Consider the following 19,514-nt stretch of genomic DNA (forward strand, 5'->3'; position numbering starts at 1 on the left):
CCTCATTGAGCAGCAGAGAAATGTTCCTGATGGAAACATCATGCTGATGGGAAACTCTGGGGAAAAAAAAACAAATATTCCCCTTTTACAGAGCAACTCAGGTAAGAGCATGCTTTGCTCAGACAGGCCTGATGAGCTCCACCACAGCAATACTGTGACATTCATGTGCTAAGTATCAGCATATCAGGGCAATATTATCATCATCTACACTTTATGGATGACAAGTACACAACGCTAATGGCACCTGCTTACAACAGGTCTCTATCCAGACTCTGATAAAGCAGAACTCTGCCGTGCTTTATCTCTGCTTGTGGGTGCATCAGGTCTCACAAGGTACAAAGAAAGGTTGAATTCAGTCAGAAGTGGATAGTAGTACAAAGACCTCCCCATAGCTACCTTCTGAAGTGGCTTCATGTACAGCATTACAGTTCCCTATATGCTGATTCCTCTCCACCACATCTCTGACACCCCTTGCACTGAGGGACACAGTCCAGCTCAGCATCCAAAGCTGACTTCACACCACTTCTGTCGCCTGGAGCATCTGAGCACTCACATCTGCAGGGAGACACCGCTTTATTGGCTCCAAATGGAAAGACAAGGCTCTAATCTTCCTCACTTTGTTGTGACTAGAAGACATCTGCCCTTCTATGAAGGTTTGTTACCAGATGCTTTCAATTAGATGCCTTTTTTTCCTTTTTTCAAGGCGGTTTTTGTGCCAAAGGCTTTTCCAGGCTGCAGCAATGCAGGATTACTTGTGGGAAAGCGCCATCCAGTGGCTAAGTGTGAAACTGAGAGTCAAACCCTGACCATCGTGCCTGGAAACGCACCAGGCAAAGCCTCCTCAGACAACTCTAACATGACCAGCAAATACATATTTAAGCACAGTCATGCTGCAGTAAGGCCAGCTGCCCACCTCCCATCCCCAAGGTGTTTCAGCAGCAAATCTTCATTATGACAGACACTTCCATCTTCCTTATTTTCTGGCTTCCTTGGAGTTTTACCAGATGCTTTGTATTTGTTATCTGTTACTGTTCTTCAGGGCAAGACTTCTTATTTTTCACCATTAACAGGGTCTGGCTAAATCTCAGAGTTTAGAAGTTGAAGAAAACAAAACCAAACTCAAACTAATCAGCACCCTGCCAGATGCAGAGGAGAGGGGGGTGGTGTGTTCATCTCAGACCAGAGCCACTACTGACAGACCCTTTGCTGCACCATTGGCAGAAGCACCCAGCTTCAGGGATCTGCTGCAAGGGAGAGGTAGGGACACTTTGGGTATGTCTGCCCAGATCCACAAAGCTAGACACCTGGACATATTTTTGCCTTCCCAACTCAAGGCAGTTTAGAAATTCCTGTTCCCCTGGGCCCCAAGCACAGCTTCAGAAATATTTCACCTTCAGAAAAGCCAGAGTCGCATTGTCTTGAATAACTAAACTTCAGAGATCAGTACATCAAAAATACTTCCCATAAGACATGAGTATTGAGCTTATGTCTACAGGATTTTTGTCTGAAAGGAGATGAGAGGACAATGTAATCTGATCTTCATGTTTAAACCTTGACCCTACCTATGCGTGGAAGATTTCAACAAATAGAAAGCACTAAACTGGGCTAACAACCAAAGCACAGACGTGCCACAGACGTGCAGGTTTGGAAAATTTCCATCAGAGGTTGGCAGGGTTTGCTATAATGATGGATTTCCAGGAAGTATGTACAGGAGCAAGAGGAATAGCACCCACCATATGTGACCCAAAGAGGGTGCAGGTGAACTGAAAAAAGGGCAGGAGTGGCAGAGCCCACCTGTGCAAGCAGAAGGAGGTCTGCATGGGGCTTTATAGATCAGGGGTGGAAGCTGAGGCTGAAGTACCAGCAGTGGATGCAGAAAGGGTTGCAGAGCTGTTCCTACCATCCATACTTGTCACACCTCAGAGTGAACAGAGGAGCTGTGGCTTGTTGCTGCTCTTGCAGTCTATAGAGTTTTTAGATTCTGCTCAGCAGGGGAACTTGGGTCCCCAAGGACCTGCTCAGGTTCATCTATCCTCGCATGTGGCACTAAGCCGAGGCCTGTGAAGGCTGCTGGGAGAGCTGGGAGCTGCTCACCCCAGCCGGGCAGGGAAGGGGAGAAGGAAGAGCCAGTCCCTCAGTTCAGCAGTGAAAGATTAATCACCCAGTACAAAACCAGGGGAGATACAAACCCGGCCTCCAAATCATGAGCTGCAAACTTTCTCCCAGGATCAGTCACCCAAACAACAAGACCAGGAAGCAGACCTACCATACAGCTTAGGAGCCAGTGCTCCAGTTAATGTTCCCTTACAAAAATTGGAACAACTTTGACAAGATGTTAAAAAAAAGAATTGTCCTGGATGTCCACAAAGCAGCACATCTTCTGAGCTTCTGAGAAGTGAAAATGGCTGCTTCTGTCTTAGTCTTTCCTTTCCTGATCTTTATTTTAACTCGAGGGGAAAAAAACCAAACCAACCAACCCACAACTTCTCCCAACCTCATCCGTGTTCCATGTTCCATATCAAGCACTACATCTTCAGATTCTACAGTACAAGGGCAAGAGTTTATCTGGGTACCTCTCCAGAATTAAATGCAAGTTTGGGAAAATCACTGCAGCCACTCTGCAGGTTACTGTGAAATGAAGCAGATGAGGTGGGCTGCCAAACCTCTGCAGTAAAACAGAAAAACCCAGGAAGCAATCTTGAACCTCCACTCAAAACATTGTTCTGCATCTATAGTTTAGCTTCAAGAAAGGTGCAGAAATGCATTTGCCAGTTGGAATAGCACCAGTCATGAAAGGCATTTCTGAGTAATGCACACTACTAATACCAGAAAATGTGTACAAGCCATGCAATATGGAGCAGCAAAAGATGAATTCCAGACGTTGCCATCTATCCACTGCTGTAAGGATTCACAAGGGAGTGCTATGTCCAAACACAGCTTCTCATAGGGGTAAGGCATACCTACAGCTAAGCCCAGGTCACACTGTGCCTTCCTTTTGGTAATCAGGTTTTTGACATGCATCATGAAGAGATGAAAGAGCCACCTGAGTGGCCACAGGAGCTGGGCAGCAATGCTCTGTTTGAATCTGGAAACTCAAATGCTTAGGCCAGCACAAGGAAAGTGACCAGCACTGGGAGCTGATTGTTATTCCAGTGCTTGCTTCTACAGAGGAAAAAAATCACCAAAAAAATAAAGTGACAATAATAGCTAACATATCTATCTTCATTTTACTGCCACAGAAGTTTGGAAAGAAAATAATTCATCCTACACAAAAAGTGACAGAGGTGGTAAACTTGGACAATGCCAGCCCAACAGCTGGCAGCAGGAGCACACACAGCTCAGCAGCTGCCTATGGTCAGCTTTTCAAGTCAGTAACTCATCTGTCCCCTTAAGGTTTCGTCACAAATGTTTTCACAAAATGAAAAGATGAGCTTCAAATGGCTTGGCAGTGACCTTTGATTTATTCTAAGTTCAGCAGCAGGAAAACATAAGCTTTGAACCACAGAGCCAATTAAACCCCAAGCCCTACTTTGTCTTGTGGAATAAAATCAAACTCCTGGAGGTCAGAAAAGTGAGCCAAGTTCAGGCAGGCCACTCTGAGACATTTTATTGCTCCTTGCAATGTTCTGTGCAGAAATAGCACTGCTCCAGGTCTCCTGCCAGTCACCAAGACAATAGACATGTGAGTCTCCTTTATGCTACTTCATAACATCAGTCCCATTAACTCCTCCATCACACAGCAAGCACAATGACCTCATGGTGCCTTTGAGGACTAAGAAGAAACACCAGTATAGGCTTTTTGCCACCTCACACTTCTGTGCATGCATTTTGGATACTTCCAGCTCAGTCACCCACCGCATCCCACAGCCACAGCTCTGCCCCAGCTGCACCTAGCTCAGCACTGGGAGGGGAAAGGTGTTTACAGCTGCATGCTGCATCCATCCCTTGCCAGGTTGTCCACTTGTATTTCAAATAAGTGAATCACAGAATCAACAAGGTTGGAAAAAACCTTAAAGATCATCAAGTCCAAACTGTCACCCAAGCCCTCATGACTGCTAGACCATGGCTCCAAGTGCCACATCCAGTCCCATCTTCAACACCTCCAGGGACAGTGACTCCACCACCTCCCCGGGCAGCCCATTCCAATGGCTGACAACTCTCTCTGTGAAGAACTTTCTCCACACCTCAAGATTAAGTAAAGCATTTTGTGTGTTTTTGGGATGCTAATGATGAACACAACAGGATTTTGAAACCAAGAGTACATGGGTGCAAATTGTAATCTCCCCAGTAACAAGCTTTAGGAGGGCAAAACACTTCATTCCAATCTTCTTTTTTCATTTAAACATCTGCCTTTTCAATTAAGCTTGTACCTCTCACTGTTACCCTGTGCTGGGTTGGTTTAAAATATCTATAAAGGCTAAGGAGAGCAGAGGGGTTTTCTGAAGCTGCCCTTTACTGACAGCACAGTGTCTGCCTTACATGACCCCCAGGATGACCTACTCACAGGCAGCCTTTCCATCGCCTCACCAGCAACACCAGCTCAAATTTGGATCCAATGTTACAGGTGCAGAAATAATTATTCCCAGCACACAGGACTGCAATTACTACCTGGTCTGTTTAAGTATTGATGACTCTCCACTCAGTCCAAGTCATTAGTAAGAGCTAGTCATAGATTTTTAGTTCCTCAACAAACAAAAAAAATCAGCCATGGCTCTACAATATAAAAACATCATAAAAACCTCCTACTTATTTCATTCTAGAAGATTGACATGATTTTATTTTACAGCTGCAAGAAAACAACTGCTGTGTAAAGGTTCTGGTTCCCCTTTCTCTTCTACACAAATTACTAACAAAAGTTTAAAGCAACATCCTTATAGCCACAGTAAGGTCATAGAATGGTCTGGGTTGGAAGGGACCTCCAAAGCTCATCTAGTCCAACCCCTCTGCAGTAAGCAGAGGCATCCTCAACTAGATCAAGTTGCCCAGAGTCCTGTCAAGCCACACCTTGAATATCTCTAGGGATGAGGCCACGACTACCTCCCTAGGCAATTTGTTCCAGTGTTCCACTACTCTCATGGTAAAGAACTTGTTCCTAACATCCAAATTAAATCTACTCTCGTTTGACGCCACTGTCCCTCGTCCCATCACTACAAGTCTTTGTGAACACATTGGAATGAACAAATATAACAGAAAACTAATTACCAAATCAGGGATGTAGGAGCTTAGTGTGTAGGTAGCTAGATAAAATCGTACACACAGCACCAGAGCAAGCTCAGCAGCAATTGGGAAACACATGCCACCTCTTCTCAGTGCTGAGGTCTACTAGCAAGACAATACTGAGATAAACACCACAGCTTCTCTTCAGAGCATGAGATTTCTAGTTTTGTATACAGACTCAAGAGTTTGCTGCAGAATGTGATGAAATTACACTGTCCTGGGCTTTTTAGCTATTTCTATTCAGTTTGCCAGCAGGGATCTCTCAAAAGTTGGGGAAAAAAAAAAAAATCTCCTGGCCTTAGAGCTGAACATTACAAATTAAGGATGAAAACACTATCAGTATCTGCACTTCCCCCACTGAATACAGCTGGAACACAAACCTCATCTTATTTTACACTTGGCAGCAATTCCTGCTCTCAGTCTGACAGCTTTCATGCTCAGATGTCAACTTTTCCTCCCATCAAAGAGCTTGTTTACGAGCTGGCTTGTTTCCTTGACACAACAGCTATTTGCTAATCCAGTTACGATTGTGCCAGACAGAGTGCAGCTGTAGAGGGCTCCCAGCACCAGGGAGTGCCTATTGCAGTAAAATACCCATCTCACAGACTTGCCTGAAGCAAGTCCACCACACACCATCCCCTCCTTGTGCAGCCTGTTCTTTTCCTGTTCCATCTCTCCTGTCCTGCAAGACACGAGCTGCTGAAACACAGTACATGAAAATCACCTGGCTCTACTTGTTACCCACCACCATGCCTGAGAACTGCCAAATTCTGAATATTTGGATGCCACCACTCTAAGCCAGACAGCTCTGAGCAGAGCAACTCCACCCAAGCCCAGGACATCAACTTACAGCCTGTAAGGGAACCATACAAACCCAGATTTGCTTAAAGAGCCTCACTCTGAGTACCTCTCTGAGCCTCCTCGAATCATTCATGACCACTCAGCTCTGCCACCCAGCCCTCATCCCTTGGGCTCCTTGCACATCAACTGAATTCCACTACTGCCTTTTTACTGACTGCCAGAGCTCCTTCAAGATCATAAAATCATTAAAGTTGATAAAGACCTTTAAGATCTTAGAGCCCAACCACCATGACCACTAAAGCTGGGAGAAGAGACCAACACCAGCCTCACTACAACCTCCTTTCAGGTAGTTGTAGAGAACAGTGAGATCTCCCCATAGCTTTCTCTCTTGCAGATGAACCAATCCCAACTCCCTCAGCCACTCCTCATACAACATACCCTCCAAACAGTACTCAAGCTGTGGCCTCAACAGAGGCTTGAACATGACAACAGAAGGAAACAATGGAAAATAGATGTCCAGTTTAGGTTCCTAAAGCAGAGCTACGATTACATCCAGGGCTAGCTGCAGCACAACCTTCAGCTAATACAAATAAGGCTCATGCCTCAGCTAAGAGTTATACACAGCATGTATAGGGATGAAGATATCTGCACACAATCCTAGAGGTCTACATGTAGCTGTGAGTGCCAGGAGCTACCACTCAACTCCTTTGCATTTCACTATGCTTATGCTTCAAGAACTACTGAGTTTTTCATGTGAATTTTTACAACTCTGCTCTCTGGAGGGGAAAAAACACACAACCTTGCCTTATCTTCAGGCAGTGTATCAAAAAATCCAGTCACTAGAGCATGATGCAGCTGCAGAACCAGAGGAGTGTTAGAAAAGCACAGCTTAAATGAACATCTTTATTTCACACATATTTGCCTATCAGTCTTTCTTACCACAGTCAGCAGGTATGACTCAAAGTCACAATTTGGAAAACTCTAAAACCTGTACCATTGATAGGACGATCTTAATAATCAGAGTTTTGTAATGTAATTGTTTAGCATTTTCTTGTTTGTGCCAAGGTTCTGTTTGATGCTAGCATGTGAAATTTTGTGTTTGCCACCAAAACCACAGTCCCATATTTATCCTTGTTTTGGAGTCTCATTCATCATGCTTTGACTCAATTGACTCAGCAGCTCAGGCAACTGAAAAATTTCTCTCACAAAAGAAAATCTGAAGCGTCTTTACAACTCAGGAGAAACCAAGAGATCGCCCTCTTGTGGTCTTCTACATAAACAACCTTAACTACATAGTGAGCTCAGACACATCTAAAGAAGAGTTTTCTTTCACCAGTTAACAGAAATTGTAAATCATTCCATCCAACACATGAAGCATTCTTCCTAGAAAGAATGAGAATGAGAATGTTTTCACTTTATTTTTATCTACATGGTATTTTCTTGCAGAAAAACCACAGAGATTGAAAACGCAGTGCTGCCTCCTGCATACCACCACTTGAGAGAGTGTGTGGAGGGGAAAAGTTACAGAACAAAGTAGATGAACAAACCTAACAACAGAGGAGGTGTTAGGTTTATATAGGCAAGTGCTATCTAGATGAACATACAAACTGCAGCTCTAAATTGCTCACACTTCAGCTGACACAATGCACACAAAGACCTCTACCTCACAGACCAACCTGACTCTTGGAAAAAAAAAAACACAGCGGATATGTAGCAACCCATACTCACAGCTTCCCAGGGAAGGAGATTAACAAGTCTGACAACAACATAAAAAGAAATTTTGTGCCTTTATTGGAATGGTGTTAGGCTTTAAATACACCAATTTTGATAACCTGATTATTTGGTTTAATTAGAAATGACACTACAGAACTGCAATACTGGTCCAACAGTCTTGTCTTTACTCTTTGTTTTTCTTTTCTTTTTTCCTTTTCTTTCTTTTTCTTTCTTTTTTTTTTTTGTTTTTTTTTTTTGTGTTTTTCCTTCTTTTAAAGCAAGAGAGAGTATGAAAATGCACCAAGTAATCAGAAAGCACTAGCAGGCGTCGGTTAATCCAAGATACTAGCTTCTTAGTTCCAAAAGCACTCGCATTGCATGGAACCCAGGATTTAGACTGGTCATGATTTGCAAGAAGTAGTTGCATGAGTCATGACTTCTTCTTCTTCTTTTTTTTTTTTTTGTTTTTAAATTTACTTTCAAGTTGGTCACTGGCAATTGATTTTTTTTTTTTTCCCTCCTCAAATATTACAGTTTCATATTTGTCCTCAAAGTATAAAAAAGTATGAAATATAAACAAGCTCCTGCGCCGCGCCCGTGAAAGGGTGCAACGGAAGCATTAGAGAGCTGACTATCTACACACCATCAAATCCCATCAAATCTTGGATAATCCACTAATATACAAAATATCAGGGCACAGAAAGAACTAAAATCCACTTTTTTTTGTTGTTGTTGTTTTGTTACGCACGGGTTCAAATAATCAATCTAAAGAAAAAAAGGTGATCGTTTTGGCTTTCCACTACATCCGCATGTTGAGACACTTAGTAAGATAATCCTGCTTGTGTTTGGTCTTTTTCTTATTGTCAAGTCATGTTTGTTATATTAATAACCAGCCATCAGACAAACAAGTAATCAGAAAGACTCCTCCTCCTCCTCCCCACCTCCCTACCCCTGACCCCTCTGAGGTCAGCTTTAAGACATGACTCCAAACACAGGGTTGTGACGACAGATGCTAGGACCAATCTCTTCATAATCTTTTTTGGTATGGCATACTTGGTAGAATTCAGGCTGTAAAAGGAAGGAGAGAGAAAAAAAAAAAAGCCAATTAGTCATTGCCATGTACACTTTATATTGCTAGGACATTTATATAACAAATAGGGGAGAAAAAAACCCCACCCAACCAAAAACTACAGGTAACTCAGAAGCCCTGAAAGGAACGGTACATCACACACTGCTAAACAGCAAACGATGTCTTCTGTCGAGTTCTGGGCCCCTCAGTTTAGGAAGGAGGTTGACTTGCTGGAACATGTCCAGAGAAGAGCAACAAAGTTGGTGAGGGGTTTGGAACACAAGCCCTGTGAGGAGAGGCTGAGGGAGCTGGGGCTGCTTAGCCTGGAGAGGAGGAGACTCAGGGGTGACTTTATTGCTCTCTACAAGTACCTGAAGGAAAGTTGTAGACAGGCGGATGTTGGTCTCTTCTCCCAGGCAGCCAGTGCCAGAACAAGAGGACATAGTCTCAGGCTGCACCAGGGGAGGTTTAGGTTGGATGTTAGGATGAAATTCTATACAGAGAGAGTGACTGCCCATTGGAATGGGCTGCCCGGGGAGGTGGTGGAGTCACCATCATTGGAAGTGTTCAGGAGGAGACTTGATGGGGTGCTTGGTGACCTGGTTTAGCTGTTCATGGGGTCTGTGTTGATAGGTTGGACTTGATGATCCTCGAGGTCCTTTCCAACCTAAGTTATACTGCGATACCGTTTAGGTAGGTTGGATTCAATGATCTTGAAGGTCTCTTCCAACCTGGTTTATTAGTCTATTCCATTCTATTATTCTCTTCTATTCTATTATTTAGCGACACACACAAAGCTGTAATTCAGCTTTCACTTGCCTTTTGAAGTCTTTAAAGTGTAATGCAAAAACTTCAAAGGGGGCAGAGAGAGTCTATTTGCTACTTATGGCCTATCAGAAATCACCCAGCTGCATCTGAAGTGTGAAGCTGAGAAATCCGAAAGCGTAGCCAGAAAGACTAAAACACCCTCAGCTGTACAGCTAACTTACCGTGGAAGCCAGCATTGATCCTCCAAACCAAACAGCATATCTTTGCATATGGTGTGTAATGACTTGTACATCAATGGGCTTAGGCTATAAAAGGGGGGAGTAAAAAAAAAGAATCATTAGAAGTCAGTTTTGCTGATAAAAAAGCAAAGAGTGTATATTTCAAGCTTACTTTTCACAGTATTTACTTGAATGCTGGGTATGTAAATTTACAATTATAGCACCAGACTGTCTGCTGAACATTCCAGACTAAGAAACAGCTCTTGCTTTTAAATTGCCAGTTGCCTGCTTTATCAGGCATTAAGCTACTTCCATTCAGACCAATTTTCTCCCAAGTGCTCCACTACAGTGTTCCTCTTTAATTATCCACATTCTGTTTTCTGATTAAATTCTTGAGGGACTGTTCATGCATGCAGTTTTAAGAACAGATCCATACTACTTGGCCCTTAAAAAAAACCCACAACACTTCAGTGTTTAAGTTCCAAGAACAAATCTGAACAATCTGAACACGTACCCAAAGATCACTGGTAGTACATGTGCAAAATTCAAGCCAGTGATTGTATCAGAGGTAGTTATCCAGTTTATCCAGCTGAAACTCAGAAAGCTCCAAGGATGGAGACTGCACAACCTGTCTGGATGCTTGCTCCAATGCCTGATTACCTCCACAATAATAAACTTCTTTTATCCAAGCTGAATCTTTTTTGTTTCAATTTATATCTGTGGTCTCTCATGCACTCACTACTCAGAACCAGCAAGGCTTTCTTCCCACCTATACTAAGGGGCAGCTAGTAGGAGTCCCAAAGCCGTCTCTTCTCTAAAGAAGCCAGTTGCCTCAGCCTTTCTTCAAGGACAAGTGCTCCAGTGCTCTGACTACGTTGGTGGCTCAACAATGAGCTCATTCCATCTCTCTTATTAAGTTCAATAGACTGAGGATGATGATTTGCAACTGGTCGCTAAACACCAAGCACCAAAAAATGCTGGGGAGTGACCATCTGGTTCTATGTAACAGCCAGAAGTCCCATCTTTTTGTTAGGTAAGACTGATTCACTTCAATAACAAAGGACAGGCAGCACAAGTGCATACCTGGAGAAACAGTACTAAGGCTTCCTATAATGAAAGGATTATGCAAGTATTTTCCAACACCAGTCCAGGATTCTCTATAATACACAGAACTCTGAAAAGCTTCTGTAAGAACTTTCAATGAAAATAAAGACATTTCAGCAAGCAAGAGTATCATTCCAGTACATTATTTTGGCATGTTCCAGGTATACAAGGAAAGGAAAGATGCTTGGTAAACACACTGCCTGCAAGAACTAACCTTCAGTCTGCCACCACTAAGTTCTTCACTAAGTTTCAGTCTGGCATCAACAGTCCTTTTCAAGTCTCGCTGTAAACGACGACCAAAGTCCCTGAACATGGTTGAGCCTCCAGAGAGGACAATATTCTGTGGTGAATAACAAAAACAATTAAGTGCCCCTGAAAAATGTAAGTCTCCAACTTCATCCAGTTTTAGATTCTAAATACAGTTTTTAAAAGTACAGTTAGGAAGCACGCCTTTAAGTTTTAAATTATCTAGCACTTAAGCATGACAGATATGAATTCACAAAGAGGCTGTCATATTAAAATTGCCTCTGCTTTAAAATCCATTTATATCTTAGTACACCTCACTTCTTTCACTCACAGTTCTGTTCTCCTTATTCCTTTTATCTTTCTTTTCTTAATAGGGGTTGAATCATGAAGAGAGAGTTGGTCTCTTCTCTCAAGCAACGAGCACCAGAACAAGGGGACACAGTCTCAAGCTACGCCAGGGGAAGTTTAGGCTCAAGGTGAGGAGAAAGTTCTTCACTGAGAGAGTTGATCGCCATTGGAATGGGCTGTCCAGGGAGGTGGTGGAGTCACCGTCCCTGGAGGTGCTCAGGAGGGGACTGGATGTGGCACTTGGTGCCATGGTTTAGTCATGAGGTCTGTGGTGACAGGTTGGACTCGATGATCTTTGAGGTCTCTTCCAACCTTGGTGATTCTGTGAAAAAGTCCAGCTGAACAACAAAGCCTGCTGCATGTTGGACTCATTTCTAGAAAAAGGTTCACTTAGTTGTGGGATGTTTTTTAAGTAAGAGTTTCAAACAGCTGATTCAATGAAGAGCACAATCCTTCTGAAAAAGAGTACTGAAAAAAAAATGGCATTACCACTACTGACCTTATACAGAGGACGTCTAACATCAATGGGACAATTCTGAATAACTTCATCTACTACTTCTGAGATAGGTTGTGTAAAGTCAGGATTAGCAAACTACAAATCAAGAAGAAAATCAAGATGAGTCAACGTGGAGGATCACATACTGCAAAGGAAAGGGGATAAAACAGGGAAAAAAACCCCTCCAATTATGCAAGAGACGTCATGAAAACCAATAATGGAAGTAATTATGTTAGCTCTTTTTGCTGCCACTTACACAGGGGCTGAAATAGCAAGCCTAAAGCATCCATTTTGCCAGCTTTTCCCTTAGCTTTGATTAGCCATAACAGGTCAAAGGATACTGGCCCTTCTCAGATGCTGAGCACCAGAGCTACATGAAAACTGTGCAACATGATAAAAGATGCAATAGAAGAGTGTAGGAGGACTAGGGGGTATATGGTGTTGAAAAGGCTTTATTCCATTGTAATTTTTCTCAGCACTGGAAGAGGGACTGAGGATATAAAGGCAAGATGACAGAATATTGAGAGAAACTTGACTTTTCAGACATGGTACAATGCACCTGAGACATGGAAATTCAATTAAAACCAGGAGGTGAAAATATGGGGTTAGTAAACCGTTTACTTATGACATTGTTTAGTACAAGACACCAAAAACAAGAAGTGTGGACAACTCAAATCAAACTTACCTCGGGATGGAAGAAAATCTCTGGCCCCAGGAATCTCTCATAGCCAACATCAATGGTAAATTCTTTCTTTGAGATAGCATTAATTCCAGTATACTGTTTAATCCACTTTGTACCATCTGTGTCATACTTGTTAAATTCTTTTACTAAGTCAGGGCAAACATAACTAAAGCGCTCCTGAAAATGGAATATGCACAGTTAGAAATATCTTCTTAGGTATAGCAGAGAAGATGGTATGAACTTTAAAATTTAAGTCTAGTAATTTAAACTTTGAGGAGTTTTACACTGCCAGATCGAGAACAGGCCTCAAAAATGGCTGAACTGACATTTACTGTACACAATCAGATAATAGCTCTGCTACGACAAATCATTCCTGTGCAGCACTGAAAGCAGTGCATCACGCTGAGCTAAATTGCTTCTATTTTTCCTCTAAACTTCTATGATTGTGATAAATGGGTTCTAAAGTATATTGAAGAATTGGCATAGAAACAAGGTTTGAGTGTACTTTAAGCTGAACGTCTTCCAGGACGCCTTTGTACTACAAAAAAAGAACGTATCAACATTCAGAAAGTAATTACAGCTCTTTACATTACACATGCCACCAAGAACATTTCCTACTTAGTATTAGAATAATAAGGCAGGGTAGGTGAAAAAGGAGACAAGTGAAGAGTGAAATTTTAGGCTAAATGGAGTACAAGCCAAGTGTATACCTCAAGTCCAAGGTATTTCATGTTGTTATATCATTTAGACACATCTACATGATTTAGAAGCAGAGCACTAGTACTTGGAAGAACAATGATTTTAAGAGATGATTGCCTTTTAAAAATAGATACCAAATCACCTAAAATAACCTTCATGCCTGCAACGTTCACATTACCTTCACTGCTTTAGCTGTTTCCAAGGATTGTTCAGGAGGAATTCCTACTTCTCTCTCCCTCAGCAGCTGCTGAATGAAGTATGTGATATCACGCCCGGCGATTGGAATGTGTTTGATACAGCTGCCGATCACATAACCTTCAGCCTGTAAGTAAGACCAGAAATCCCTTCAACAAAGCTTAGGAGGGAGAGGGAAAGACATGGACTATGCACTCCTGTTCACTACCTGCAATTGTGAGACCAAAGCCCTTTAAGACCGGCTATTTACCAGAAATTCAATTCTTTAGTAGCTTTATTTTACTTGTAAAATGTTTGCATTGGTTCATAATTCTTACAAGGTTAGGAGGAACAGAAAGGTCACTAGTACATAAGGCAGACAAATAGCTATACTCACTATTCCTTGGCCTTTATTTTCTCTTCAAAATGAGGTTACTCTTACCAAAAAGGTCAAGCAACCTTGTATCATGAAATATTACTTTAGAATAAATGATGTGGCTCTGCAGTCACAGCCACTGATGCAAGACGTGACAATCCACATGAACCAAAATTAATTTTCTGAAAGCAGGGAGAAAATGCATCATTTCAGCACATTAATTGAGACTGCTCAGAACATCAGACCGGCCCATCCTCATCCATCTGTCTACCCTTGTAAGTCACACTCGCCCTAGGGGCCAGTTACCAGGGTATTAAAAATACCTGGTCTAAATGCAGAAAGTAAGTGCTCCTTCAGCCTCACTAGACCTGCTACACCCACACATCACACTAAGATTAAATGCTTGAAACTTCCTATATACATCTTACATGCCTACAAAAAGTTATTACAAACATAGGAAATAATAAAGTACTGAAAAATGGACCACTGTTGCTAGCTTCACTAGAGGTAAGCTAATTCCTCTTTATCAATTTCATTCTAGAAATAGTACATACTATTGCTGTTGATTAAAAATTCCAGAAAAATCAAGTCTTATTTGAAACAGGCCACCTTGGATGAACAGTCTGAACAGAGATTTAGCCACAATATTCTGCCAAGATTGGTAAGAAACAGCTACATTAGAGCATGTGCTTCACCACCACCGATGCTACTATTTGGTATAACAAATCATTTTTTTTAATGGAATCTACCGTGGCACAAAAGCAGTTCTGTATAGATGTTAATCTTAAAAAGTGCAATCTAGCTTCACTTTGAAAAGAAAGAGGTGTCTGGTGTGCAGGCAGGCATTTAACTTTCCAAGGGAAGATAGGCAGCCATACTGTCAGCCACTTGAAATAGAAGAACACTATTCAATACTCAAATTCCAAGTATCTAGCTTTGTAAAAGGAAATACATACCTACAGCAAAACCAATTTGACACTTAAGAAACTACAGCTGTAAAGGTTAATTGTTTACTAAAACATCATAGAATCACACTAGTTTTGCTTTTAATAACTTGATATTAACTTAATTAACTTAAAATTAATATTTTAATAACTTGATATTATTTCAGGAGCAGACTTGATGGGGTACATGGTGCCATGGGTTAGCTGTTTGGGTGGGTTGGATTGGTTGATGGGTTGGACGCGATGATCTTGAAGGTCTCTTCCAACCTGGTTTGGTTTATTCTAAATAAAGTTTATTCTATTCTAAATATATTGGAACAGATATTCAACATTAATTAACCTCTGGGGGTGGGGGGTTTTTCAAATCAGGTAGGAACTCTTTCTTTTTGCTTGAACTGCTGATGCAGGATAGCATACTACTAAACAGTGGTCACAGATGGAGAAAAATTGAAACAATACTACATCTGCCCTCAAATAGGTTGTATGATTTCTATTTGATATGTGAATTAACTGAATCAAAAAAAGTTTCCAAACTTTTTGGACTGACTGTTGTTAAGAGTATATTCACTCTCATGAGCAAAACAAACTGGAAATATTAATTTCATTGGTCTCACAGCACAGCCTTGGTGTGGCAGTTTAGGCTGGGTGCCTCCTGCTGCTGCCACACAAGATACACCTCACTTCTGGTGTCCCAAGTGTCCAGCCCAGTGGGTGGACACAGGAAATAGTGTATTTCATTCCCATAATGTCCTGCTCCCTATAAAACTATCAGCAAGGCCTCACATTTCCTCTTTCTTCCCTCGCTGCTCCTGTGGGAGATGCTCCCTATCTGGTAATGGAAGGGGAGTTATCTCAAGGCCTCTTAGGCCTGGCTAGGCCTAATGCCAGGAGGAGAAGGGGGAAGGGCAATCTCAGATCTGGCCAGCTGAGATCAGCCTAACAGTGGATGGGGACAAGAAAAGAGCCCTGGGGCTTTTGGGTATACCCTCAGTAGGGAGAAGGGAAATCCTGGGATGCTTCTGGGTGTGCTATAAGGGACCCTCTACACTTTGGGATCTCTTTTGTCACTGTGCTTGTAGCTCTGCAAAACATTCACTGCTTTTCCATTTAAACCTTCCATCACTTCTGCAATCTATTTGTGTGAGTCTCATTTTTTCTGCCCTGGTGGGAGGCAAGGGAGGATCTGCCTCTAACCCAGGACACTTGGCAAACCACCTTCTAAGTCACTGAAAGAGAACATGTCCGGAATGACTCAGGATACAGAGAAGTTCTTTCAGAGTTTGCTCACTACAAAATAAACAAAAGCCCACATCTTCAAAAATGTCAGGTAATTTCCAGGGCTGTAGACTTCACTCTGCATAGCTCTAAACTTCAGAGAAGTTACAGAACAAACTGTTCCCCAGTTAAATTTTTTTCCACAGTTTTTATGCATACTTACCACAGGAATAACATGAGTGACACCATCACCACTGTCTATAACGGTGCCAGTCAGTGTTCGTTCTCCTACTTGTCTTGACGTCCAAGATGCAGCTAAGGCAAGGACAGCCTTGTAAAACACACAAAAGCCAAATCTTAATGAAAGCATCACACTGCTGATCCCACCTTCCAACACCCCTCCCTGGAATACCCAAGCTGACACCCACATGGTGACTTACAGTATGGAAAGTTTACAAAAGAGAGGCTGTATCATAAATGTAGGGTTTGACTGCAGCCTGATACTTTTTTAGCCATGTCCAAACAACTTTTTGCTGCTTCATATAAAGAGAGATTCAATTCTTGGTCTTGTTGGCTGTTTTTTATTTATGATGCAACAGACACTATAGAGCTTAGAGACCACCTTCTATCCCAGCACCAGAACAAGGGGACACAGTCTCAAGCTGCACCAGGGGAGGTATACACTCGAGGTGAGGAGGAAGTTCTTCACCGAGCGAGTCATTCATCATTGGAACGGGTTGCCCAGGGAGGTGGTTGAGTCATCGTCCCTGGAGGTGTTCAAGAGGGGATTGGACGTGGCACTTGGTGCCATGGTCTAGTCATGGGATCTGTGTTGATAGGTTGGACTCGATGATCCCCGAGGTCTCTTCCAACCTTAGTTATACTGTGATACAGATAACAGAGGAATCGTAGCTAGCTAATGAACCACAAAATCATCGCATATCAAGTACATGATGGTGAAACTGCTAGCCAGAAGTACACAGAAGTATTCTAAACACCATTCATACAGTTCTCCTAGTGAAAGCAGCTTTAGCTCAAGCAGAAATACTGTAGCTCTAACTTTTAGCAGCCCTGCCCTTACCTGAACAGCAATATATAGCCCTGGAACATTGAAAGACTCGAACATGATTTCAGCAGTATATTCTCTATTTTCTGGTGTATTTAAAGGAGGCTCAGTCTGTGAGACAAAAGAAACCCCAAGTTTTACTTAGATTTGATCAAACACTTTAAAAAGAAAAGAAGAAGAAAAAACAAACAAACAAACAACAAGCACAACAGAACACCACCAAACCTTAATTCTGAAAGATGAGTGATTCAACAACAATAGCACGTAAAAATACTCATATGCAAAGAGTGTTTTTAAAGGCAAATGGTGTGATTAAGAAAACAAATCCAGAAACTTTTATGGCATTAACAGAATTTATGCAGAGTGTACTGTAAAAACATGATGATTTGAGTGAAAACAGAAAAACAGAAGTTGAATAAGAACTTCATAGTAATTACTGCTTCACAATTTACATCGAAGGTCCCATTTGTGGGTGAGTGAGCTCATTACTGCTTTTTTACTTCACTTGAAAGAGTCAAAGGCTATCAATCAAAATGAGTCAAAAGACAAAGACTTCAGCACACTGAAAGAATAACTATTTTAAAATTTCCTTAGTGATTTATTAATAAGAAAACCTGGTTCTCCTCAGAAGGCAATCACCATAAAGCAAACTGACATAATCAGCTGTAGAGATGTACTCAACAGAGAAGCTAGCAACACAAAATACACAATGATAGTATGCTAGAATTTTTGTTAAAATTCCAAACATACTTAATGTTGTCTCTCCTCTGAAGGAGCATTTTGGATAAGGCTACAGAGTGTTTCACAAGCTAAAAATTAAATCAGTCTTTCATTGTATCAACTATGTAACAGATGGGTTAGAAGAGGAGAAAGCCAGACAAAAATGACAGGACAAGGGGCCACTGCAACAGACAAATCCTAAGTATGGTGGGGGGGGGGGAAGGGAATGTGAGGGTGATCAAATATTGGAAAATGGGTTCAGAGTTGTTATGGCATCTTGATCTTTGGAGACATTCAAAGCTTGCCTGGATGCAGCCTTGAGAAAGTGAACCTAATTAGATCTGCTGCAAGAAGATGGTTGCATTACACATTCTTTAACAAACATGGCCAACACCTCTAGTTCCAAATTTGCTCTATAAACACTAGACTAACATTACCTATTTCAATGGCCTTACATGAAATACTAAGGAATAGCAGCTGCTTCAGAATACCATTGACATTATTTCACATCTAATCAGCCCAAAGATAAGAATCGAGCCTTCTGATTTCACTCAAAGCCACATACATTCTAGATGTTGGGGCTGTTCAGTCTGGAGAAGAGAAGGCTCCGAGGTGACCTAATTGTGGCCTTCCAGTATCTGAAGGGGGCCTAAAAGAAGGCTGGGGAAGGACTTCTCAGGATCTCAGGTAGTGATAGGACTAGGGGGAATGGAATGAAGCTGGAGGTGGGGAGATTCAGGCTGGATGTGAGGAGGAGGTTCTTCACCATGAGAGTGGTGAAGCCCTGGAATGGGTTGTCCAGGGAGGTGGTCGAGGCCCCGTCCCTGGAGGTGTTTAAGAGCAAGGCTAGATGAGGCTCTGGCCAGCCTGATCTAGTGTGGGGTGTCCCTGCCCATGGCAGGGGGGTTGGAGCTAGATGATCCTTGTGGTCCCTTCTAACCCTGAATGATACTATGATACTATGATATCATCCAGGTGGCAAAGCATTGTAAAAACAAAATGATCACAATTATGCAGTCAAAACACACAGGCACCTCTAAAGATGTAAACTTGGTGACTAAACTCAGTGGATAAGTAACGGGGCCTGGGGGGGAAGTGATGAAAGAAACAATTTGGAAGGAAATGAGGAGAGGAAGAAAAAAAAAAAATTTGCAGTTCAGACACTCTGACACCTTTAGATAATTCAAGAACCTGGGTGGGATAAGCTGGGTTACAAAAGTTCCAAGTAGTTTAATCTTAGCTTCAGTTTAAGATAAGTATGTTCACACTTAAGAATTATCACACATATCAGCACAAGCATTCTTATTTGTCATATGCAATTTCACAAGTAAGATCTACTTTTACCTACCAAAAGAAAATAGTGATCCTCGGGTTCTGCCCTTAGATACTTGAAGATTACTTGCTCCATAAACCTCTCCATCAAGTCCCAGTCTTCAACTATACCATGGCGGATGGGCCACTGTCGCAGAAGAGTAACAAAATAGGATTTAAACACAATTAAAATGAATAAAAGTAATAAAATTACAGAACTGTGACTTCAACTGCAGCAAAATCATATGGTCTACAGATGCAAGAAATCTTCCACTATGTTCTCCCTATTCCCATCTGATACGTCTTCAAAACTCAGATTCCAACCTTGAAAGGCAGAGACAATAAGG

The 19,514-nt window shown here is 41.9% G+C and overlaps 1 protein-coding gene across 2 annotated transcripts in view; it reads right to left on the minus strand.

Annotated features, from left to right (window-relative positions):
- Window positions 1-7,786: 7,786 nt before the first annotated feature.
- The window catches only part of ACTR3 (actin related protein 3), a 34,549-nt gene continuing 22,821 nt past the window's right edge, over window positions 7,787-19,514 (minus strand). For both annotated transcript variants that reach the window (XM_068139091.1, XM_068139089.1), the window contains exons 4-12: window positions 19,205-19,315; window positions 17,152-17,247; window positions 16,294-16,401; window positions 13,540-13,683; window positions 12,666-12,839; window positions 11,984-12,076; window positions 11,105-11,230; window positions 9,790-9,873; window positions 7,787-8,799 (exon numbers count right to left, since the gene is read on the minus strand). In XM_068139091.1, the coding sequence (XP_067995192.1) occupies window positions 8,704-8,799; window positions 9,790-9,873; window positions 11,105-11,230; window positions 11,984-12,076; window positions 12,666-12,839; window positions 13,540-13,683; window positions 16,294-16,401; window positions 17,152-17,247; window positions 19,205-19,315 (1,032 nt within the window). In that variant the 3' untranslated portion in view covers window positions 7,787-8,703. The remainder of the gene's footprint in view (window positions 8,800-9,789; window positions 9,874-11,104; window positions 11,231-11,983; window positions 12,077-12,665; window positions 12,840-13,539; window positions 13,684-16,293; window positions 16,402-17,151; window positions 17,248-19,204; window positions 19,316-19,514) is intronic.

The sequence above is a fragment of the Melanerpes formicivorus genome, unplaced genomic scaffold (genome assembly GCF_026170545.1).
Source record: "Melanerpes formicivorus ecotype bairdi unplaced genomic scaffold, bMelFor1.0.p_v2 SCAF_5, whole genome shotgun sequence".
NCBI lineage: Eukaryota > Metazoa > Chordata > Aves > Piciformes > Picidae > Melanerpes > Melanerpes formicivorus.